Consider the following 25,446-nt stretch of genomic DNA (forward strand, 5'->3'; position numbering starts at 1 on the left):
TACCTATGCTGGATTCGCTCAACAGTTCAAGTCGATCTATCCCTTTCATATCTGGTTCTGAGTGCACTGGTCTCTGTCCTCGAGCTCTCTTCATTAACTACGGAAAAACCCATTCTTTCTGATCAGGTTACACATGAAATGCGAACTTTCCTTTGTGGCTTTCGTGCGTCAGAAATATGAATGCACAAACCCGGTTGAATACTGGTTGAAGGGATAACTGTTTAAGTGCAACTGAAAATCAGTCTTAACGTGTTTCAAATGTCGGTATTCGGTATAGTTGTTGGACAAATAGTAGAAGTTGTAGTAGCATTATCGCTATTCGTTCCAAAAGTTTTTTGAGTCCTATTTTGGGGCCTTGCGCTTTATGCTGCCCAAAATAACGCAATCTCTGAAAATGGATCGAATAACATAACTTTCGGATATAAGTTTCACTGTAAATGAATGTACGATATTGTTTTAGTGCTGGATCTGTTTATTTGAAACTACTATTGTGTACCACCTAACTAAAATGTTCGAGGCACAGTACGTAAACGTTGTGGAATTCATCGTGCGGTCATGTCGAATGCATCACAACGTCATAAGTCCCAACTGGCAGTTCTTTGTGTCTTATTGATAGCTTATATGAATCGAAAGACGTTGACTTCGAATGTATGATTCCTATGTATGACAAACACATTTGAAGAACAGTTGATAACATCATATTTCATGGCTGAGTGACTGAACTATATTTCATTGCGCTGATACATTATGCAATCAACGTTTTGTTGAGATTTTACGCTTATGGACTGTGGACACTTATTGTATTGGGTCCGTAATATCGAGCACGCTGTGTCGATTTAAATGCTCTTTGCAAGAAACTTATGAGATGAGGCCTTCATAGTCGATCACGTTGTATTGATCTTGTTCATAGATCTCCACGGTCCTCGTACAACACACCACAGGGTCGTGCACCTCGAAGTAGCAGATATCCCGGCGAATATCGAACGGATGGCGGATGATGCGTGGAATGAACGTGGGACATTCTCGAACACGCCTACAAATGCCATGCTGAACGAACGGTGCACCCTTTAAGGATGGCTCGATGGTACACGGATCACCGATGGCCAGTTCCTTCAGATCCGGAAACACAATATCCTGCGTGGACCCGCTACTGGCTAGACCAAGTAGCAGGACACAGACCAGAACCAGAGTCGACATGTCAATCGCTAAAGTGTTGCGCACGGACTGACATGCGCGAGAGTGGCGTGATTGGAGTATCAGCTAGTGGTCAGCTAGGTTTCGCGGGCCGATAACCTGTTTCTTGTCTTGTGCATACGTTTGTGTGTACGATCGCATCTACCGGACCGAGTTTTGCCGTCGATCGTAGGTGTGTGTTCGTTCAAGCGACCAACAGTAGTGCTCTATAGCCGAGTGATGTTCTGAAATGTTACACGAAGATCAGCAGCCTTTTGTGAAAGTACAGTGCCGCCCAAGTGTTCACTGCCAGTTGTGAAATATTATAGCACATAGTAATACATTATGGTAACTTTTTTGTGGGCAAGGATTACAAAACGCACAACATTCGTAAAACAATATCCCTGCAGCATAAGATAGTCGTTTCGAGATATGTGCCGTTTTGAATTTTTTTAATAAATTACTTCTGAAACCGTTGAAACGTGCTACCAGATCACTTAATGTTCATAGCAATTTTAGTTGTTAATATATTACTGACGAAAAGATACGTACAGTAATCCGCCATTATAGATGTAAAAGAATGAGAATCCTATAAGAAAGTTCGGATTTTAGTATGTCCTACAAAACCCGTAGTTTTAAATAACGCATCATGAAATTGCACGGATACTGTTGTTTCGTAAACTTATGTTGCCTGTGTATAAATAACTCGTAAAGCTCGCTCAATAGTATGTTTACAAAAATCTTTGTATAACAAAATATTACGATACAATATACGTGAAATATTCTAAAACCAACATTAGGACTAATCTTAGCTTTTCTTTCAAAATGTGTAACACTAAAATGTTTTTCTTAGATAGTGGGATGATTGATGAAGATCACTTCTAACACTGCACTTCTACATTTCTAATAATATAACTAATAACTAATACTAACAGCATAACAATAGAAATCTATTTAAATTTATTTCACAAAAATAAGTCCGTGGAAGGTAAGACCATCATATATAAATTGATCATTTGGTGTTAAGTGAAAATAATAGAATTATCAACCATGTACCTTATGAAGAAAAGATGAAGGATGTTTCACTTGTCTATATTACCTTGATGCAGGAAAGCAGTGACACATGGCAGTGTAATACGTATGAATAATATCTTGGAAAATCGTCTTCGCCGAAATGCACTTAAAAATGTTACCAAATTCATCCAACGGAGAGTGTTCTCAGAAGAACGTGAATACACCACGTAAATCATCTTTGAAGTTATTTATCTCACCCAGTTTTTGATTGTAAACATTGCCCTAATTATAAATTTATATCATGCTTTCCGTTTCTAAATTCCTTCCTAACTCAGAACGACAGGTACGAGTGGAATCAAATCTGCCACACTATAAAGTTTAATATACCGAACGCGAGAGAACTGGTCTTAGTGTAAATCGAGCCTTATAAACAGAACCATAGCTCAAAGTAAACATAATGTTCCTGAAACGACTTCCTAAATAAAATAAATTAATTCAATGGAATACAAAAATAAAATATCATAAGGTTAACACGAATCATTCTTTTAAACAATGACACAAATTATTTACAATTTCACTGAAGAATATGTTTTGCAACTGTTCTTATATATAAAAACAAATCACTGTAAACACTTAAACCAATTACTGTGACATATAAAATCTTTGGAAACCCTGATTGTAATAATTTTAGAAATATTCATCGTTTTAATTTTGCGTAGTCTATTTTGATTTGGATGGGAGCCGTAGAAATGTTTTGTTTTTAGTACGATTTGCCGAAATAAACATTGCTATTTTCTATCCTGATATTTCTAGTCCAGCTATTGATGAGACACACAACGCAACTTAACGACGTTTAGGTTAACTTTAGCAAGATGTATGGCACCTTTGGCAGTATTCTAAAATTGTTCGGTAAAAAACCAATGGCACAAATGAGTTAAGGCCAACGCCGACGCCTAAACGCCTCGACCAACAACAAGTCTAATCCACTTGACGCAGGACGCAATGCGCGTGTAAATTCCTGGCTGATTAACTGTTCCACAAATCATACCATTTGACGTGATACCTACCAAATAGTAGGGTCTAGAGCAGAGTCCTGCATCCCGATCTGCTTCCGGCACTGGTAGCTGTAGCGGACCGCCGGAGTCTCCGGCACACGTGTCCTTGCCTCCCTGCTGATCACCAGCGCACAATTGCATGTTCAAAATGCCGTGCCGAAGTCGACGGTTGTGGAATGTAATTTGGTTGCACTGCCAATTCGGTACAATAAGAAGCTGTACCCGTTGTAGAACCGTCGCCTGTTCGTTGTCTACGACGCAATGCAAACGTTTGTTAGAACATCAATATGGACTTTGCCATCTTGCAACATTCGGTCTAGTCGGCTAATCATATATTGTTTTTGGGGGGTAATGACTACACACCCGTTTGTAGTTTGGTGCGCTGAGAAGACCACAAACAAGGCAAACAAATATTATAAAAGAATTTTTTTATTCAAATTATATTATTTTTATGGTTCGTCCGTAGATCAACCATCTCGCTGCAAGGATTGATCGGTTTTTGAGGGAAAGATATCAATTCGAACACAGACAGTACACCAACTTGAGTACAAACATTAAGTTGGTGCCCGATACGGCTCTGCCCGTTCTAATAATAAAAAAAAAAAATTATTTAGTAAAAGCGAACCAACCACATTAAAAAAGGATGCCGCTGAAAAGAATCACCTGAATCATTTGAATAATACGACAAAAAATATATAATCAAAAAATACTGAACATATGACCTTCTAAACAAGCCCACAAACGAAAGTATTATAAAATCTACGACCCACTGGCAGACGTTTGATTCGTTGACGAACATCCCCACCTCGGTGAACGACTCCTGAAGGCCAACAAAATGAGACGAATATTCTTCGCCATTCATGACGTCACGTCTGGGCACATGCTGTGAGACACTTCGATGCCTAGGATTCATGACGTAAACACGGAATCGGGGGTACGTTTCGCCACAAGGCGTCGGCGGCGTCATGATTGGATGTTGGCGTCGCGTCGCTGGAAGGACAACGCAGACCCGTCCCACCTTCTACTCACGGCACGGTTCTACGGAGAAGGTACGTGTGGTGTGATTAGCCATTAGCGCCTTTCGAAGGCACGAAAAAGCCATTTTTCATCGCCTTTAAACGGTGGACCTACTTCACCCGATGCGCAGTTGACGAGATGAGATGACGTAACTGATTTATTATATTTTGGGGATTTCGCAATCTCCGCCAATCGTTCGGGTCACAAAAACACCAGAGAATGATCGCGAATGAGGTGTTGATGAGCTTTGCCCTAGGAGAGGATAAGGTTTCTTCGCCAGAAAAGCTTCGGTGAAGCTTTCGGTCTTAGATTAAAAAAGCTCACTTAAGGCGGTGGAAGCCGACAAAGGACTTTACAGGGTGAGTCAAAAAAACTGCAACAAACTTCAGACTGCTGTCATTTCTAAACCTCTCGTCCGACAGCTGTCAGATTTATACCAGTGACAGTTCATTTATTGTTTATAAGCGTGCAAAAGCATTTTGGTGGGAATTTTACAGAAAAAACGCCTCACCAAGTGAGAAAGGATTACAAAAGCTGAGAGATAAAAATAGCAAGACTGGGAGGGAGCGAGCGAATTCGGGGACGGACTTAATGGGCAGTGAGCGAGCAGCTCAACATCGACTTTGGCCGATGCCGGTGCTGAAGAGCATGAGTCATGCCGGACCTCGCTCTACGATAGTGCCAGTTAAGGAAGGTCGTGTGGCAGTGACGTTGAGAGGCGCCTGATGCCGGTGCACTTCACCGGAAGTCGCTCGAATTGCTGACCATGCGGCCTCCAGCGGCTTCACACAGTCGCGGACCACCTGTGGGACGAACTGTGTCAGGGCACTGCCCCGGACTTAGCATCGATCGGATCCTTTCGTAAAGTTGAAGTTATCAACCGGTCGCGGAGCTCACACTCGGCTCGTCACGTAGAGATTTTGTTTGGGGGCTGGACCATAAGCGGCACGTCGGACCGGCACGGTTTCGTCATCGTTGTGTGCGTCACCAGTGTGCTTCAGATTCTTCAAGGCTTGGAAAAATATGCAACCCAAGACGAGTGAGCCAACGTAACCGGCATCGCGCGTTGAATAATGCTCCCAATGTCCGTCATTCTGGGTGGAGCAAATAAATAATGATTCATCTTTGGTTTGATACACTTTTTAAATATGAATCTCTATGCTATTATATAAAAAACGAGCCTTTTCGCAGCCAATTGATCCCAACTGCGGTTTCTGGTTCAAAGAAACTTAATGGTCCCCAATGGGCACCGGATTTTCTTTTGTTCAATTATGATAAATTGTTTAACTATATTTCACGCATCAATAGTCTCCATTTCCAGGTTCATGCAGTTGGTGACTGATACATGTGGCTCTGTCAGTTGTTATAGGTGAAATAATACTGAACAGCTGTAAAATTTATTGTGTTATGTTTTTACATTTTGTTGATTGGACTGAAAGTGACATCTCAACCGTTGTAGATATGACGAACATTGGTTTCTCATTCACTGCTATATTTTAACCGAAGAATTCAAGGTATATACTAAATCATTTGTTGGATGCAAATAGTTTATAAATTGCATAATAAATTTTCTTTATTGCTGTATCAGTACTTTCTTAAAGAACAGTTTTACATATCCTTAGTAAATAACCTTGAAATTGAGGTATCTAAATCTTCAAAAACAATCTTAAAATCTAAGTTCGAATGAGGGCTTCAAAATTCGCTGCCATGGGTTGCCATGGGACCTTGTCGAGCAATCGGAGGAAGTGATGATCGAAAGCTCAATAAACTAGCAGCCTAGTGGCCGACGGCTGCTTATGCAATAGGTGATCGTAAAAAAGTTATTGGCAAAACACAGGCACACAGAACGTGCATGGTCCAAACAGCGACTACAGACGAAGAAAGTAAGTTGAAAAATTGCACTACAAGCCATGTAGGTTCAATCGCGCTCTAGTCACTTCAACATAGGTGATGATAAAATTCTGTTTTTGAATTTTTCAATAACACAAGAGATGACGTGAACCTTAATTTAAAATTACGTTAAAATATACTTCAAAAGGCAACTTTAAGTTTATTTCTGCTTTCTATTACTACGTATTGGGCAGGATAATGTTGAAACAAAAGAGTATTATTTAATTTTAAATTTCAAATTAAATTTCAATTCAATTTGAAAGCAATGAGTAGAAAATTGAACGTATTATTTCTTCTTCACTAAATTTCATTAAACTAGTTTTGTTTGTATTAATAAACATTACAAACATTATTAATACATTGTTTTATAGTGTGCTTTATGTTATTCATTCATCAGCATGTAGAAAAAACTTACATAAAAAATGTAGAATTTCAATGAATGAAGTGTATTAAGCGAAAGACGGCAGTTCGAAACTTGACAGTGTATAAAGTGAGGTGACAAAACTTCAAGTTGGAGCTTAATAAGATTCTGTCGGTAACAGTATCTGCCTGTATCTTAAAATTTCAGCTCCCTCTCATGATATATCGCACCTAAAACCTAACTCTAATTAATCACAGGATGTAATTGATCTTTACGTGTTTCATATCACGCTTCGTGTCAGCATTTACAGCGGTTGGGCGGTCCACGAAAATTATCATTCGTCGATCTCAGATTTAACCCATGAAACGAAACTTGAAATGCGCGTGTAAATTCCTGGCTGATTAACTGTACCACAAATCATACCATTTGACGTGATACCTACCAAATAGTAGGGTCTAGAGCAGAGTCCTGCATCCCGATCTGCTTCCGGAACTCGGAGCTGTAGCGGACCGCCGGAGTCTCCAGAGCATGTATCTTTCCCACCTTGCGGGTCACTGGCACACAATTGCATCTCCAAAATTCCGTAGCACAGACGCCGGTTGTGGAATGTAATTTGGTTACACTGCCAATTCGGTACAATAAGAAGCTGTACCCGCTGTAGAACCGTCGCCTGTTCGTTATCTATGCCGCAATGCAAACGTTTGTTAGGACATCAATATTGCGCAATCGATCTTCAGTGATCTTTAGTTGCATACTTACAGTAGCCAAGATTTCCCCATCCAGTGGCTATCAACGGAGAATCAGGATCATTATCGTGAGTCCAAAGGCACGCGGGTTGTACGTAGGCGTTGACAGTAACCGCGACGTTCAGTTGCACCAGTGCGATATCGTAATATGCGTAGTGATAGCCCGGATGGTGCACGATCCTCTGAACCTCAACGTCCTGGCGGTTTGGAGAAAAGCTATCCTTGAGATTGTGTTCTCCAAGGCGGACGATCGTCGGAGGGTTCGGCATGGAAGCGTATGCACAGTGCGCCGCCGTCAGGACGAACCGAGTTGCGATGAGAGAGCCTCCACAAAACCAATCGAAGCCAGAATCGTTTTCACCACAAGTATCTTTGGAGCACGGCCGGCCCAGCAGAGCCATGTGAGGAAACTCGCCAACCGAAGCATCGTCTCCACCGACAATTGCAACGACTTTTGGAGCAAGAACAAGCGCTGCTGCTAACCAATAAACGGTCAGAGTTTTTAGAACGAAATCTCGATAACGACACTCTTTCAACAGGCGAGCCCATGGTATTAGATAAAAAGTAACACTGATAACCTAATCCGGGGGTCGAGGAGCTCGCGTATATGCGCCAACAACGATATGCATTGAGCACTTGGAGGAAACTGAAAGGATCGTGCTCGCTTCGCCAGAACGGTCCCTGTAATGCTGGAAGTCGATAAAAGACTGCCCATCGAACCGACAGCGTCCAGGCTTATAATACCGACTGTTTTGGTGAGCCGGTGTCTTAAGCGCGAGTGAGAATCGTGGACGAAGGAAACAATCCATTCCTGTGCGTTCAGGAATACGCCGCGCGCTTTATGCTTCGAGCCTGAGAGCCACCGAAATGAGGAGAGCGAGAGCGGAACTAACGACGGGGCCGAGCGATACCGGCGAGAGACCACAGCTTCCGTTCGGAGCTTCTTGCGCATCCACTTCAGCTGATGCGTAACCGACTTGGCATGCCTTACTGAAATTATGTTGGCAGCTTAAAGAGGCTGGTTAACAACGAAAAGAGGCAGAGAGAAACTAAGACACTACCGGCCACCCTGCGATGGGTGAGCCATTGGCTAAGGTCTTAATGTAAACAAACAGGTGAAGACCAGAACCGTGAGCCTAATGAATCACGCCCGTTCGATAGGACTTTGACCGGGTGTCCCGGCGTGACGCTTTTTCGGTAGACTGCTGGACTTTGCCATCTTGCAACATTCGGTCTAGTCGGCTAATCATATATTGTTTTTGGGGGGTAATGACTACACACCCGTTTGTAGTTTGGTGCGCTGAGAAGACCACAAACAAGGCAAACAAATATTATAAAAGAATTTTTTTATTCAAATTATATCAGGCTGGGGAAAAAGTAATCGACGTTTTTTGCGTGACTTCAAAACTTATTTAGATGCTTCCAATTGTCCGATTTGCGTCAAATATGCACCGTTTTGTTGGAAAATTTGTTGTCTTTTCAAAGGTAGGCTTATAATGCCTCTTTTAAAAGGCTTAGTCGTTATTGGCGAAAAACTCGAGCAATCCATTTTCACAATCCTTTTTTGATCTCAGTTTTTCATCACTCAGGAAATTTTGTAATGCGCGAAAAAGGTGTCAATCGCTTGGTGCAAGGTCCGGACTATACGGTGGATGCATTAAAACTTCCAACCAAGCTCCCGGACTTTCTGGCGAGTCACTAAAGACGTGCGTAACATTTCGTTGTCCTGGTGGAACACAAAACCTCTTCCGTTGGCCGATTCTGGTCGTTTCTGGTCAATTGCTAGCTTCGAACGGTGCAGTAATTGACAGTATAGATCTGAATTTAGTGTTTGGCTACACGGAAGCAACTCATAATAAACGATTCCTTTCAAGTCCCACCATATACCCAGTAGAACCTTCTAGCCGTTATTCCTGGTTTGACCACCGGTTAAGCTGCTTCACCACGCTTAGACCAGACGATTTCACACAGTATTGTCGTAAGTATCCCATTTCTCATCCCCAGTACCCATCCGTTTAAGAAATGGTCGATTTCATTCCGTTTGGCCAAAATTGCAGATGGAAATTCGAGCCATCATGTTTTTTGGTGTAAATAGGGTGGCGCCCAAACATCGAGCTTCTTTGTGAATCCAGCTTTGCGCAAATGGCTTAAAACTGTTGATGTTAATCTTTAGCTCCTGGCCGATGCTCTGACTACTAACATGCCGATCAACTTTGATTATTTCTGTGATTTTATCGACATTTTCGATGACGTGTCTGCCTAGGCTTTAACATAAAAAATAACTGAAACGGGTCAACGAAACCAAAATTTATGCAACTAGCTGTTAGAGTATCGGCACCATAAACCATGCAAAATTTCAGCGGCCTAGCTTGAATTTTCGCCTTTTTCGGAAAAAAAACTGTAAAATGTACCGAATTTTCTCTTGTTGACCTCCATTGTTAACACCCTGTAACTCACAAACGAATGGAACAAACAAAAACAATGAAAGCATTTTTTAAGTGTAAAGTATCAGCTTTAAAACGAGCCTAAACTTGAAACTGTACGATCGATACTTCACGAGATATCGATCACTAAAGGCATCTATCTGAAAAACGTCGATTACTTTTTCCCCAGCCTTATATTATTTTTATGGTTTGTCCGTAGATCAACCATCTCGCTGCAAGGATTGATCGGTTTTTGAGGGAAAGATATCAATTCGAACACAGACAGTACACCAACTTGAGTACAAACATTAAGTTGGTGCCCGATACGGCTCTGCCCGTTCTAATAATAAAAAAAAAAATTATTTAGTAAAAGCGAACCAACCACATTAAAAAAGGATGCCGCTGAAAAGAATCACCTGAATCATTTGAATAATACGACAAAAAATATATAATCAAAAAATACTGAACATATGACCTTCTAAACAAGCCCACAAACGAAAGTATTATAAAATCTACGACCCACTGGCAGACGTTTGCTTCGTTGACGAACATCCCCACTTCGGTGAACGACTCCTGAAGGCCAACAAATTGAGACGAATATTCTTCGCTATTCATGACGTCACGTCTGGACACATGCTGTGAGACGCTTCGATGCTTCGATTCATGACGTAAACACGGAATCGAGGGTACGTTTCGCAACAAGGCGTCGGCGCCGTCATGATTGGATGTTGGCGTCGCGTCGCTGGAAGGACAACGCAGACGCGTCCCACCTTCTATTCACGGCACGGTTCTACGGAGAAGGTACGTGTGGTTTGATTGCCATTAGCGCCTTTCAAAGGCACGAAAAAGCCATTTTTCATCGCCTTTAAACGGTGGACCTACTTCACCCGATGCGCAGTTGACGAGATGAGATGACGTAACTGATTTATTATATTTTGGGGATTTCGCAATCTCCGCCAATCGTTCGGGTCACAAAAACACCAGAGAATGATCGCGAATGAGGTGTTGATGAGCTTTGCCCTAGGAGAGGATAAGGTTTCTTCGCCAGAAAAGCTTCGGTGAAGCTTTCGGTCTTAGATTAAAAAAGCTCACTTAAGGCGGTGGAAGCCGACAAAGGACTTTACAGGGTGAATCAAAAAAACTGCAACAAACTTCAGACTGCTGTCATTTCTAAACCTCTCGTCCGACAGCTGTCAGATTTATACCAGTGACAGTTCATTATATTGTTTATAAGCGTGCAAAAGCATTTTGGTGGGAATTTTACAGAAAAAAAGTTATTCGTGATGGAACTCAACCGTAACAGTATGATTTCATTATATTTGGCTGGAAAACCACAAGTGGCTATCTTTAGAGCCCTCCAGCATTTAAATGTTAATAAATCTTTTGTGTCTCGTACCATCGCTCGTTACAGTGATACTGGTAGCGTAGCCTGACGTCAAGGAAGTGGACGAAAAAAAACAGCAACATCACCAGAAATGGTTCGAAAAGTGAAGAAGCGACTTCATCGAAATCCGTGTCGCAGTGGCCGAAAAATGGCTCGTGCGCTGAACATATCGCAGTATGCCATTCGGCAAATATTGCAAAATGAGCTTGAACTAAAGCCATTGAAGTTCCAAAAAGTGCAAGATCTTACCGATGCACAAAAAAAAGTTACACTCGAAAGAGCCAAAGACTTGCTTCGCTTGGCCGCAAGTGGTGAACTGGCGAATTTGGTTTTCTCCGATGAGAAACCATTCGTTATCCAGCAGTTTGTAAACAAATAAAATGATCGTGTTTACTTGCCAGAGAGGTCAGCTGAAAATTTACACCTTCGGTTGGCCACCAGAACTCAAGCGCCGGCCATGGTGGGGGTGTGGGCCGCCATAACAGCCGATGGTCGCTATCCGCTCGTATTATCGACCGTGGCGTCAAAATAAATGCCGAATATTATCGCAAAATATTCTGAAGAGTGTATTGGAGCCTAGGGCACGCAAACATTTCGGTCGCAGACCTTGGACATTCCAACAGGACTCAGCACCATCGCACTCAGCACGCGCCACCCAAGAATGGTTAAAAAATGAGGTTCCTCGCTTCATTTCCACCGCACAATGGCCACCAAAATCTCCGGATGCCAATCCGTTGGACTATTGTGCCTGGGGTATTTTAGAAAGCAAGGTTTGAACTAAAAAATACCAAACTTTCGATCACCTCAAGCAAACGCTTCGCCGAGAATGGGACAAAATACCGCAGAGCCACTTGCGGGCAGCGTGTAACGGTTTCATTGGCCGTTTGAAGGCCATAATTCGTGCCAAAGGTGGCCAATTCGAACAAACCTAATTTGTTCTAAAATTTTATGAAATTTCCGACATTTTTTGCTTTCATTCAATAAAATTGAATCAAAAATGAAAAAAATATGGCGTTTTACTTTGTTGCAGTTTTTTTGACTCACCCTGTATACTCATTATCCTGCTTGTTCTACTTCTCACTTTCTCAGGAATGTAAAAACGTAATTGTCTACCAACACTTGTTTCGTTCTATTTACAGGACGCTTCGTAACGAAAGTATTCGCGTCATTCTCGTGGCCAGAGGCCAGAGAACGTGGTTCTAGATTTTTCCTATCCAACCTACCAACCAACAGAAATGCCATCGAAGCATCGCAATGTAAATACTTAGCCTGCAGCATCACAACCAGCCGAACGCGGGCCTGTTTCGGATTTTTCTTAAATTAGCAATTCGTGTATTTTATGAGTTTTTTTGTTCGTTAATTACTGTTATATTTTGTATATCGTTTTTCACCTCTATATCGTATCACAAGACACATAAACGATTGAGAATCAATAGCGTACATCCGAAAGGCGCATCAAGGAGCTCAGATCTACGGCGCAATAGGGAGCTCTAGAGTTGGGAATCATCAAACGACGACGAAAACAATTCAAACGAAACTCTGCTCCTGGGATGGGCCTAGAATGAGAGAAGCGTGTTATAAAAATGCAATAAAGACGTAGAGAAAAGACATTTGACAAGAGTGTTCCACCAGAACGCAACTCTTTTCTTTGAACTTCTACTTTTGGCAGAACACCGATCGCGAGAGACGATAAAAACGATCACTTTTGTGACTGAGAGAAAAGCTTCAGCACAGCGGCTGGCACGCGCCTAGATCGCGATTCGCGTTCGGAGCACGCACTTTCAGGCGTCGCTGTTACACTACACGTGCTGCTGCCTTCTGGAACCGTTTCGGTGGATGAGCGCGCACGCAGGACTGATTGGCATTTATCGCCACGGCAGGGCGGATAGTGGCTGTGAATTTTCCATAAGCGCGACGCAATATGAAAGGCAAAGCTACACAACCAGCTAACCACACTGCCAGAGCGTTTATTGCCGGGGGTGCGCGCTGCGCTGTGCTGGAACCGTCACACGCAAAGAAGGGGATCCCACGTGGCGGAACAGCAGCGCTGCTTCCGGTCGGATGGACGGCGGCGGTATTACTGCTGGCTGGGGACATCTGCTATTACTCCCCTGGTGGCTGGGCTAGGAGATACTTGGCAAAAGATTGGCTGGTGATCGCCCAGTAGCCCCATCATCAGTCAACAATCATCAACAGTAAAAGCACAAACACACACACACAAGTACCCACTGCCCAGATGTGCGCCGAGTTCTAAAATTGCACGCCTAGAATGGTGGTGCGGCGCAGCAGCGCAGCTGCGCGAATTCTGTTCTCTGGATGACCGAAAAAGGGGAATGTCGCGCTGGGAACCTATTTCACCATCGTCGCCCCTCTATTCAACGACACAACAAGTGTTCCCCCAAGCCGCCTTTCGGCCATTTCCCCCCGCGGGCACTCTGCAATGAGAGGGTGCATCGCGCGTTGCACTTCCGAACCGAAAGAACCGCTATAAATAATCCCCCCCCAGGCTCCCGGCGAATAATCTCTGTGGTGGTCCGCTTTTCGTTCACCCACCTGTAAAAAGAAGTGAGCGGGCGCGAGAGGGGAGGACCCCGAGGACCGAGGAGATCGGTGGGGGTGTCGTTGCCACTTCTTGGCACTTGGTGCACTTGTGCGGTGTGCGATCGCCAACATCGGAACGCTTGCGCGGGAAAAAAAGAGGATAGATCTCGCGCGACTTTCTTGGCGGAGAATCTCTCGTCCCGACGACGACGACGTCCTCCTGTGACGGGAAGTTCGGAAAGACATCTAGAGGGTGGTTTAAATTTTAAACTACCGATTATTTGACTTTCAAAACGTCAAACTTCATTCGGAAAATTGTAAACATTTAGTAAAAACTTTGACGCCATACGCTTGCAGAAAATTGGGAAAAATATCCAAACTGAGTCTTCCACTCCAAGGTGGAAATATCCAAGGTGAGGCTTCCACTCAAACTGTACGAAATTTGAAAAGCTCATTTCCATCTCGGGGGTTATGTTACGAAGCAGAATTGTCGGCTCGGAAAATCCACTCGGCGTCGTGCAAGAGAAGCCAATGCAACCACAACGAGTGAGTGTTTGGTACCAATTTTGGTCTTGCCGCCCATCATCGACGCAGTTTTTTTTTAATGAGGAAGGAGCCTCCGTAACCGTCCATGACGTAGTACGTTACCGAGAAATGTTGGCCGATTGGTTCCTTCGACCAACCCTTGGATTGACCATCCTATATACAGGCTGATCCAATAAAGGATTCTGTTTTTCATTTGGTTATAAAACAAAAACGGTTTAATATTTTTCGATGGTTGATCATTTACTCGAAAGATCGTTTCATCAGATTTATGTATAAAATACAAGTTTGGTTGCAGAAAATAGGGAAATAAGAAAAACTTATTTCCAAAGTGGTAGGTCTTCCTCTTGAACGGTACGTTTATTTGAAAAGCTCATTTCATTTAAACTAATTTCTACCTCGGTGGCTATGTTAATTAGCAGAATTATCGTGTGTGGGTTTAGAAAACCCACACGTCGTGCAAGAGAAGCCAATGCACCAAAAATGAGTGACTGGAGCGGATTCTGGTCTTGGCGGCATCATCGACCGCCGTATGAATAAATTAAGAAAGAGCCGCCCCGGAAGGCGTACGCCACCGACAAAAAGCTGATTGGTTCTTTGGCGAAATTGAAGCTCCAGGAGCGGGGGAAAGAACGAGCACCAGTGATGGGGTGGCCAGAACCCGACCAGTCTCTCTGTCTTCCTCTCTGTCTGACGGACGGAGAGAGAATCCACCGAGAGATAGCTCCCGGCCGCTTCTGTTGCAATCGAGCGCGCGGCAGTGGCCGCGGGATTAGGATAAAAATAGACCCAGGGATGGTGCTACCACCTCATCCCCCCCACCCGGGGAGGCCCAGCGTTTGATGTGATATTCGGGGTTTTCGGATCGACGGGGTGACTGTCTTCGGAAAATGCGATGAAGATGGATGCGCTGTTGTTTCTTGATCAGTAATCGGGTGTCACCGGGAAGCGGGGAGCGCGCGGGGCTTTATTGTAGCACGCCCCGCTATTGTTTATTACTCGCTTTTGCTTTGTGTTGCGCACGGTTTTAATACATTTATTTGGTTGCGTTTCATCATAATATAGTGGCCGCCCTCTTCTAATGATTAGATTGGCTTAATGACGTTTATTCAGATACGGCGGCGCGAAGGCGGCCCCCACTGCAAGAGTGCACGGGAACTGCAACACCATCACTACTACTACTACTGGTACTACTACTACTACTAGTACTGCTCACACGTATCGTGGGGATCACTCGATTCGTATACGGTTTGAAAAGAGTCAAGCAAAAACCAACGATCATCATCAACTCCAAAAATTTTCTCTCTCTCGCTCTCGCTCGCAAATCAGACGAATATCGATTTTGGAATGTCGTACCAGATAGTGCATTTACAAATACCTCAAAATTCGCGTAATTGCCGATGTAAATGCACTTCTGACACGTACCCCAAAACTTGGCGCACAAGAGAAAAACGACGATAGAGCTGAAGTCACACACAGACACAGACAGCGGTCACTGGGCGGTGTGCGCGTACACGGGGAGAGAGGGGGGGATACAGAAACAATACACTACTTTCCACCAGTGTGGCCGCCGCGAGTGTTTCACCCGCGGAACCGTCGTGGTCGTCGTCGTCGTTATTCTCCTCCGCAAGAAGCGCGAGCGACTCAATCGAGCGTTTCTCGCTCTTTTGCTGTTGATCTCGTTCACACCATCATCATCATCATCATCATCATCATCATCATCATCATCATCATCATCATCATCGTCATCATCGAGATCTTTCTTATGCGCGCCCGCGTACTGTACGTAACCGTCAATCGTCAATGGGAAACAATTCCAAGGAACCAACCACGGCGCGCGAAGTGTTGCGCGCCGAACCACGTGGCCTTTTCGGGCGACGCAATAGCATACACCCATACCAGTTCGTGCACGTGCACGACTGATCCGACAACAACACAAGTAGCGGATGTGCATTCCCGTGCAAATAGCGATCGCGCGAACGCGAACGGATCATAAAAATAGCGAACAGTGCGCGCTGCGCTGCGCTGCTGCACCAGTTGGCGGAAGGAGGCACGGAAAGGGAGAGGAGGTCACCTCACAGCCAGCCCAGACCCTCCTGGCGCGGCTCGACACTCCGTCGGCCGACCCGTCCAGAGCACAGCTCTTGTGGAAGCAGAGTAGAGTCGGCCGTAGTAGATCGACTGCACTGTGCTGTGTTGGCCGCTCTCCCCCACAGCCGAGAGTAAGCCTCGCGAACCACCCCAATCCACCCCTTCTTGTGTGGGGGGGGTTGGCCCTTGCACATTATGCAACACACCCGCTAGCGAGAGATCAACACCGCCGGACGATTCTTCTCCGTTTTTGTTTGCTCTATTGTGAAACAGGGACCGGACCACACCGCACACACACACACACACCCCTGTGTGGAGTGGGCCCCAGACTGACCACCTACCACCCACGGGAAGCCCCCCTTTTCGCCCACGTCATCCGACGTGTCAGACTCTCTCTCTCTCTCGGTGGTGCTGCTGCATTTATTATCTTGAACCCGCCGCCGCCATCGCCGTCCCGTGACTCAAAGCGGCCGACCCAGACACTCGTCAGGGTCATGCGTGTGTGTGTGTGTGTGTGTCGACTAATTGGCCACTAATATGCTCACTCGAGAGAGAGCGAGAGGGAGTAGTGTGCGGCACACACAGGAAGAGGAAGTTTAGGAGCACCCACCTTGCGGCGGAGGGTTTGACCAGACAGAGGACGAGAGAGAGAGAGAGAGTTCATCTCGTGGCGATCGATTTTGCCGCGACACGTACAATGCACTCCCGCACACACACACACACACGAGGCGGCCCTTGAGCTGCACTTTTCCATAGGCTGACGAAGGCCACGCACCCGCAACAGCAACCCCAGCAAGAGCCGCGCGCGCGCGAGCAGGAAATGCACTGGCTGGGTGGTGGGTGGTGGCCACTGTCACCCCGGTGCAGCACACACACACACACACGCGCGGTGGTGCCCTTCATCACTAGGGTAGAGAGTGGGATAAAATAGAGAAGGTCCAAGGTTTGACACCGCGCGAAGTCGCGAGAAATGCACACACGAAGTACTTCGGTCCGGGGTCCGGAAGTCCGACCATCACCGAAAATGCTCCCGATCACACTCCACCTGTCTGGCTGATTGTGGGGGCCCGGGTGGAGGTTGCGGGGAGGTCTATTAAATGCCACCCCAACAAGCGTTATCGCGGCGCGCGCGATTAGGAACCGTTCCGCTATCAGGGAACGGAGTTGTGAGAGGGCCGCTACCAATTGGTCTCAATGTTGCCGCCTCGCAGTTCTCGCACTATAATATGATAATTATGTTTTCAGAACCTAATTAAAGATGGGGGCACTGACGGCTGAGAGAGCAACGGAAACGGTGGAAGTCCACAATCTAATGTTCTGCTGCGGGCAGAAAGTAGACCACAACGGGGAACAGGAGATGAGAAAAGGCGTACAGTTACACACCGGGTTGGGGTGGCTGAAACTGTGCAGTACCGCTAACTGGTGCGCGCACCAGCCCGAAACACACAAACGGGGCCAAGTTCCCCAGATGGCGGCCCGTGTGGCCGCCCGATACCAGGTAGTTGTGTTCGATTGATCAATCTGTGGCTTCTCTGGGTGCCAACGGTACCTCCTTCAGCACAGCCCGTCCGTCGGTCTTTCCCGGATCTTTCTTGAGCCCCACAGCCTCTCTCTCGCAGGTGTATCTCCGGCTTGGGACAGGCCACAGACACATTACACGCTTCTGCTGTCAATCATATCACAGAGGGGTTAGCCGTGATAACCCCACCCCGAACCCGCCGGGCTGGATCGAACCAGATCCACCAGCCTTTGGGACTGTGAGGGACCGTTATCTTATCTGAGAGCGAAAGCTTCTCAAGCCGAGGAGTGCAGCACGCAGTTTAGACGCAGTTCCCCACCATTCAGTGGAAACCGGGGGGCGATAAGCCCCCGATTGTGACAGAATTGGTAGAGTCCGCGACCTTTGGAAGCGCATTTCCGAGATGCCCAACTGATGCTGATTTCTGGCACGGCTTAAGGATACGGTCTCTTTTGGCAACACTACGGTCTCTCAGCCGACTCTTGAACACGTGCCAACAAAACGAGAGCGCCTTCAAGGATTTGGCTTGGGATGCGTGTTTCGAGAAATGTCACCCGCCGCCCGGGTGTCATTAAAGGGAAGAGATAAATTTTCTAAACTGGTAACAACGACGACGACGACGTATCGGCCTTCGTTGCTTGCCAACAACACCACACGCAGCACAACAACAACCCAAAAAACCCATTCGCGCATTCACCACTCCGCTCGCTCGTGTGCTGTGTGTCCTTTTTGGTTTTGATCGATAGGGTCGGGGCCGCGCCGAAGGATGCCACAAGGGCCGCTTCCGAATAGGCACAGCCCTTGTCGCCCACAACAAATGGTTGGCCGTCGTTTGTGGGTGACTTTGGGCAAGGTTGCAGCACCACCACCTCGAGCCAATAATGTAGGCTGGCTGGCTGGTTAGTGCTGACTTTCGACAGCTTCAGCAGCAGCAGTGGCGTGTGGCATTTGACGAAGCAACAAAAACAACGACCAACATCCAATCGTACCGGCTGTAAAAACTCGAACGAATGGCCCCGGTGCTCTACCCACACACACACGGAAAGGGCAATGCATTAGGAAAAAGTGGCACATTTTCTAGCGACGAGCGAGTGTTACAATATGTTGCCAGTCGAAACGAACCGAAAGAGAAATGCATCGCACACCGACACACAGCCAACCGATGGCGGGGCCCTTGAGTCGGTCGGTCCGTCCTTCGGGGGGTTCTAGAATGGAAATTTGAGTGCGATTTTTGCACTGCACTCGGGCGGGGTCGTTACGTGCCGGTGGTGACCTTCAAACCGGGTCTATTGCACAACCGGTGCATCGGAAGGGCTCGTCCAACCCGCCACGTTGCTCTTCGTCGTCGTAGATCATAAACGCCCCATAAGATCCGGTCACGTGGCCTCCCCGTGCGGGTGTCTTTTATCCGCTTCTCTGCCAGTGAGTGATCTGAGGCGGAGCTTGGATACAGGAAGGGCTCTCTATCTCTCGATCTCTCTGACAGCAGCATGGCAGAGAGTGTCAAAAGTCCACCCCTCGACGGGGCAACTTTTCGGACAAACGATCGCGCGGCGGCTTAACGCGTCATCCGAAGTCGTCAATTAGAGCGCCTGCGCTAACTTCAAAAAATCACTCTCCGTATTTTCCGTCCTCATCTCATGGTCCTCCGTTCCAGCCGCCAATCTCCGTGATCCACCACGCAACGGTGGAATGTGTGTCTCCTCCTAGCTTGCGATTAAAGCTTCCTTCGTGTGTAGACACGGATTGTTGTGCTGCTGCTGCTAACCTAGAACCTTTTGCGGTTTCTTCCGTGTCATGTGTGACAGTGACACATCGTGCCCGGTACACACACTAACGCGTGTGGCGCGATTCCGGGGGCACGCACATTCCACAAGCCACCTTCCTTCTTCATCGCCGGGGAGGGCCGAACGAATTATGGCGGTGATGAAACGCGCCACGGCGACACGGCAACGGCGACAATGTTTGCGCGCGCGGTTGTGGAAACACACGTTGACCAACAAAACACGTAACTCCGGGCCGGGCCGGGTCGGTCGGATTACCACAATCGCGTCCGCTGGGGCACTGTCCACGTCGTCCACTTCTCCGACTCGCCGAGGGTTTTACTAAAAATGTACAGCAAGTGTAAAAGCGTTTAGTGATTTGTTCCTGGTTCTCTTTTTTCCACCCTCCCCGATGATGATGCTGGCCAAAAGAAACTTAGCCAACCACCAAGCTGCTGGTTCGAAAATACATCACACAAACTTTTCACCGACCTAATTTTCCCGACCCCCGAGAGTCTCGCTCTCTATCTCTCTCATTGCCTCTCTGTCGCGGTGGCCTCGATCCTCCGATTTAACCGTTCCGATCGGCCCCCCAACCAACAACGGTTCTCCGGCGGTGGCGGGTCCGTAATCCGTCCAAATCCGTCCGACAGGTGGGTGGCCGTTTTTACTCAATTTCCCTTCCCTCTCTCGGGCTCTCTCTCTCTCTCTCTCTCTCGGCTTGTTGTGAACCGCGAGATCGCGGACCGAGGAGAATGAGCTGCACATACGTTTCGCCACGTTAAATCCAACAAATCAATCGCTTCCAACACGGCCCAGCCAGTGTGCCCTGTGCGCCACGGGGCGCGGGGTTGTCACTATCACTCTATTGGCCATTAGGACACCCGCCATCATCGCACCAAACACTTATGTGGTTCCTCTCCCTCTCCGTCTGTCGCCCTCTATTGCGCTATTTGCCAACACGGAAAGGAAGGTTGATAAGCGCGCCGAGACCTCCGCCGCCGTGACACAATTTGCGCCCTTGTGGCCAGGCCAGCGAGAAAGGAGAGTGTCATACTAGCGCTGCTAGTGGGAATAGTTTGGTATGCTGTGTCCACCCCACACACACAGCACACACGCATACGCACAGACAGCGAATGAGGCAAACACCGTTTTCTTGCTGCCAACACACGGACCGACGGCCAACCGTCCGTAACCGGGTGCGGGGCGAGAGGTTTCTCCTAGTTTCATCAAACTTTTCGAATCTCGCATCATCAGCAACGCACCGCACAGCAGCGTGACCGTGCGTGTGTGTGATGGCCACGGATTGGGCCAGAGAAAGTTTTTCTTTTCGGCCGTGATTGGTCGTGAGACAAACGAAGGAGATTATCACGGAAAAATTGCTGATAACAAAATACGACGACGACAACGACGATCGATGATGATGATGACGGATCTGGTGATCTTTAAGTTGGCCAGCAAAACACAGCACAGACTCGCGGGCCCGGTTCCATTTCTCTTCTTCTCACGTGCGTGCATCCGATCCGGACTTGTTGTAGGTCCGAGCGGCGGTAGGCGCACTCGGGAACAGGGGCGCGATAAGCGCATCATTACTACTACTGTATCCTGTTTCTCCTCGTGGCCCACCAACACACGACCATGGCCACGGACAATGAGTCACTCCTTCTGTCACGCGATATTATGCACACATACACACACAGGAGCCCTGCACGCACGCACGCACGCACACAGAGAGTGCGAAATCCAGTCCGACCGGTGGCTGGTGACGATCGTGTGATTGATCGTGAACGAACGAACGAACGGAAAACAAAAACCTGTGTGTCACACACATCTCGCGGCCGTTCGGGAATTCCGGTTCCGAGATGATGATGGTGATGCGCTGCTCCTCCTGCTGCCACACCTCCTAGTAGAGACGACACGCGGCACTAATGAATCGGGCACAAATCTCTCGCTACCGCTGCGCAGCTTCTGGGATGTTGTTCCTCCTCTGGCAGGTGGCAAGCAAGATCCGCCGTCGTCGTCGTGATGCTCTGGCTGTCCGTCAGGGCTGACTTCAAAAATCCGTGGGGTCTTCGGCGGCAACAATCCGCTCGATCCGCCGCAGTGCACCGGAGCAGACTGACTGACTGGTGGAGACGCGCGCACACAACAGCTGAGTCCCCGGACCCGGCGCTGGCGCGTGAGATGTTGCTCTGCTGGTGGTGGGCAGCCCACCACCAGGTGGGCCGCGCGCTGGCGCTGCGCTGCCTAAAACGCCGTGGGCCGCGGCGGCACACCTTATCGGGGAGCCAGATGGAAAAGCACTGAAATGGCCCGGCCGCGCACTAACGGGTAAATAGCTTTCAAGTGCGCGCATACACTCGCGTACTGAGCATACAGCACACTACCATCATCGTCATCATCATCATCATCGCCGCCGTCGTCGTCATCATCGCAACTCGCAACGCGCATTCCGTTTCTTTCGCGCTCTCTCTGTCCTATCGCGAAACTCTCGCTCGATACACCTCTCTCGCTCTCCCATCATCATTATCATCCTTTCGCTCTCTCTCTCATCATCATCATCCTCTCTCGGTCTCACTTGTGCGCTTTCTATCGGCTGAGAAACGAGAGAACCCCCCGTCGACCCACTCAAACACTAACACGCACGCACGCACACGCGCACACGATGGATGGGGTGGTGTGCGCGTGCGCGCGCTCGTGTGTGCGCACGCGGTCACTCACGATGGCGCGCGCGCATCACCCAAATGCCATCATCTAATGCCAAAAATTGGCCACCGACCGGAAAATTGCGTCCTAGTGTGTCCTGGGGGTCCTCCTCATCCTTGCGGTGACCAAAAACCCCGCACACACACACACACGGAAGAAGTTTTGGGGGGCGCACACCAAACGACGAGCGAATCGATTCCGCGAAAAGGAAAACTCCGCCAACTCCGGCTTAGGCGGGGTTGTGTGTGTGTGTGTACGTTACCCTACCGTCGCGGAAAAACGCCCCGCGTGTGTGTGTGTCTCTGGGTGCACACACACACACCACTGTGTGGTGGTGGGGCCACCCTAAATATAAAACTGTGTTTGTTGGGAGGAAAATCTTGGCCCTTGCAAGCCTTTCCAATTTTCCGTGGGTGCCCCATCACAACCCCATCTAACGCTCTCTCTATCTCGCACCCTCGCAAAAACTGCAGTCACTCTTTGCGTCTCTTTCTTGCACTCCAATTGTGTGTCTCACTCCCGCGTGACACGAGGAAAACTTTCTCAGCGCACCACCCTCCATCGAACGCTTTTCCCTCCTCGCGTGCCTGACGCCGCTGCACGCTGTCGATGATTTCCCTTCTATTTTCCAGCGCGATTTCCAGAGCTCCATGCGTTTGTTTCGCTTCAACCATCCGGTGGAAACTCAGTGCGTTCTCGCTTTCGCATTCGTTTCACGAAAACGGTGAAAGAAAATTCGAAGAGCGAAAGGGTGTGAGTGAGAGCGCTCGCTCGCTCTCTTTCATCTCATCCCGCCACAGTAGGCCCCGTCGTCGTCATGTCATGTTGGCGTCGAGCGCTCTATTTGTTTCCCGCGAATCCGTTACACATCCCCCCAGTGATGGCATTCCGCTGCCGTCGCTGCCACTGTGATTTACACCCTTCAAAGGGTTACGCAAAGAGAGAGAAGGGCGGCGGGACATTCGTGGAAACATAGAAAATGCGATCGATCGCCAGCCAGCCAGGGTACAACAGCGTAGCCACAGCAGCAGCAGCAGCTGTTGTGAGCCAAAGTCACCCCACAGAGAGACACACAGACAGAGAGTGTTGTGTTTTGGGGACGAGCATTCTGCGCCGTAGTAGGCTGCGCGCGCGCGCCCCATGTCAAACAAAGTGACTTCTGTGCCACTTCATCGCGGAAATATTCGATCGACGAGAATTGATAGTCCCCCATCGCCGAACGCCCGCATCTATTGTTTCGTCTAGATTAGCACCGTGTTCCGTAATGGCTGTTATTTGCTAAACAACCGCCAGAGACGCAGCAATCTACCTTAATCTCGCTCCAATAATATGCTGCTCTCTCCGCCGTTCTTTAAATCGGCAGAGGGTTTGTAGTAATTCGAACGCGTAATTCGCATTGATTTTTAATCATTATCAATTCCCGGTGCCCCATCACCGGCAGCAGCGCGGCGTAATAATGGAGCATAATTAGCAACTGGATTAAGGCCCACAGAGGCCCCCGTTTGGCGGAGTGGGGAATTAATTTCGTTAGAACCGGTGCTCTTGCGCCTCTTTGCACGGGTTTTTAAATGCAATTATTAACATATAGTTTACCCAATTCCGCTCCGCATCCGCAGCACACTGGCGGTGGCGGGGGCCTAACGCCCCTTCCGGGGCACTATTACAGAAACTTAACAGTATTCTCTCCGTTACTCGCGCGCCTTCCGCGAGGCGCGGCGCGGTCCATCTTTCTTCGGTGTTCCTCCCTTCATTCTTCTCTATTATTGCCGCGCTTGGCCGCGGTCTTCTTGTCCCACTTGCACACACGCACGCACAGCTGACCCGCGGACTCGGTCATCAGTCGTCGCGGCGGCGCGGCGTCTTCTCGCTCTGGTATTGTTCCGTTTTTGGTGTGTGCTAAAAATCCTATGCTGCCCCTCGGTTACGCGCCTCTCTGTATCTCTCTTTCGGTCTGTCTGCAATGACTCGCATCAACTCTTTCGTCGTCGTCAAACGCTTCGACATTCTTTCGACATTGTCCACCCGCTGCTGCTGCTGTTGGCGCAATGGCCAGCCCGGCGCGGGGGGGCATACAATGCACCGCGAACAGTTGCACTGCACTCCACAACCATTGTTTTTCGGTCCGTCTCTCGTATCATCCACGATCCACCCCATCATGATCGGGCAAAACATCAGCAGCAGCAGCAGCAGCAAACGGTCGTTGTTGCACATTTTAAATGCATTACCCCGAGAGAGGACTTGCGCTAAAATTCGAGAGAAAAAATGGAGAGTGAGTAAGAGAGTTTTGGGGGCGTACTTCGTCGAGAATGATCGAGAGTCCACAAACCACAAAACTGACCACACGACGCGGTCGCAATCGAGCGCGGCTCGCGGAACTCATTGGCAAGTCGGCGGGTTAATCTCTGCAAAACTAGCTGACTCTGCGCCAACTTGCTGTCATCCAAAGTTAATGTTTCCGAAACAAAACAAACGGTTATTAGAATCGAACGTGTTCGTCGCCGTGTTTATGACGTAACGAAGAGCATCGAGCGGAATGAGTCGAACATCGTCGTCCGATTGTGGAAACCGACGAAGATCTGCGCCGATGTTATGACATATTTTAAGGGCAAATTAAGTAAATGGGTAAATTACCCGTAAATTGATTCTTCAGACACAATCAGGCTATTGTTTGATGGGAACAAATTTGACTAAAATGTATGTTGGCCCACGGTTCTGGACCGTGCCAAAGGAAAACTGGCCATTGCTTCGTCACTCCACAAAGGAGACGTGCGTCCACTTTCTTATCCTCGAATGTTTCCTGCGACTCGTTTTTGAGACGATTTGTTGCAGCAGAGTAACATGCAGAGTGTAACTGCGCTGCACTGCGCCGTGTTTTCGTGAAACGCATACCGTACACAATCCCTGGGCCCCGTTTTCTCTTCAAAACTGCAACCTGTGGAGCCACCCTCGGGGCGCCTAAGCTCACACCTTAGAGAGCTCCTCAGGCCCGGATGTGTAATCGAGTGCATCGGAGGAACCAGGCGGCAAACGGAACGGACGGAACTCCCGCAAGGTGCAATAGACAACAAACTGTACGACGCACTAGATGCTCCAGATATGTTGTGGTAAAACTGTTTGTGGCCACCCTTCGCAGCGCTTTTCTCTTCTTCGCGGCAGGCAAAAACAATGCCCGATGCGCGCGTATAGAGGATCAGGGGATGGTGGTGCATCCACACGGGGA

General features: G+C 47.9%; 2 protein-coding genes across 2 annotated transcripts; both read right to left on the reverse strand.

The window, feature by feature from the left end:
• Positions 1 to 701: 701 nt before the first annotated feature.
• LOC128273292 (uncharacterized) lies at positions 702 to 1,275 on the reverse strand. The gene has a single exon (XM_053011228.1). The coding sequence runs from the start codon at positions 1,195 to 1,197 to the stop codon at positions 859 to 861; it is 339 nt and encodes a 112-aa protein (XP_052867188.1). The 5' UTR covers positions 1,198 to 1,275; the 3' UTR covers positions 702 to 858.
• A 1,865-nt stretch (positions 1,276 to 3,140) lies between these two features.
• Positions 3,141 to 12,120, reverse strand: LOC128270256 (serine protease snake-like). The gene is made up of 4 exons (XM_053007658.1): positions 12,108 to 12,120; positions 7,270 to 7,734; positions 6,869 to 7,191; positions 3,141 to 3,434 (listed from the first exon to the last, which is right to left on the reverse strand). The coding sequence occupies exons 1-4, from the start codon at positions 12,118 to 12,120 to the stop codon at positions 3,141 to 3,143; spliced, it is 1,095 nt and encodes a 364-aa protein (XP_052863618.1).
• Between the last annotated feature and the right edge of the window lie 13,326 nt (positions 12,121 to 25,446).

The sequence above is a fragment of the Anopheles cruzii genome, chromosome 3 (genome assembly GCF_943734635.1).
Source record: "Anopheles cruzii chromosome 3, idAnoCruzAS_RS32_06, whole genome shotgun sequence".
Classification (NCBI taxonomy): Eukaryota; Metazoa; Arthropoda; class Insecta; order Diptera; family Culicidae; genus Anopheles; species Anopheles cruzii.

Bases quoted from the DNA above. Each gene is read 5' to 3' on its own strand.
- LOC128270256 (XM_053007658.1), bottom strand. The intron at 7,192-7,269 runs GTAAGTATGCAA...ATTGCGGCATAG, and splicing joins ATGGGGAAATCTTGGCTACT to ATAACGAACAGGCGACGGTT. The intron at 3,435-6,868 runs GTTAAATCTGAG...CCGAATTGGCAG, and splicing joins TTTCAAGTTTCGTTTCATGG to TGCAACCAAATTACATTCCA.
- LOC128273292 (XM_053011228.1), bottom strand. From the start codon at position 1,197: ATGTCGACTCTGGTTCTGGTCTGTGTCCTGCTACTTGGTCTAGCCAGT.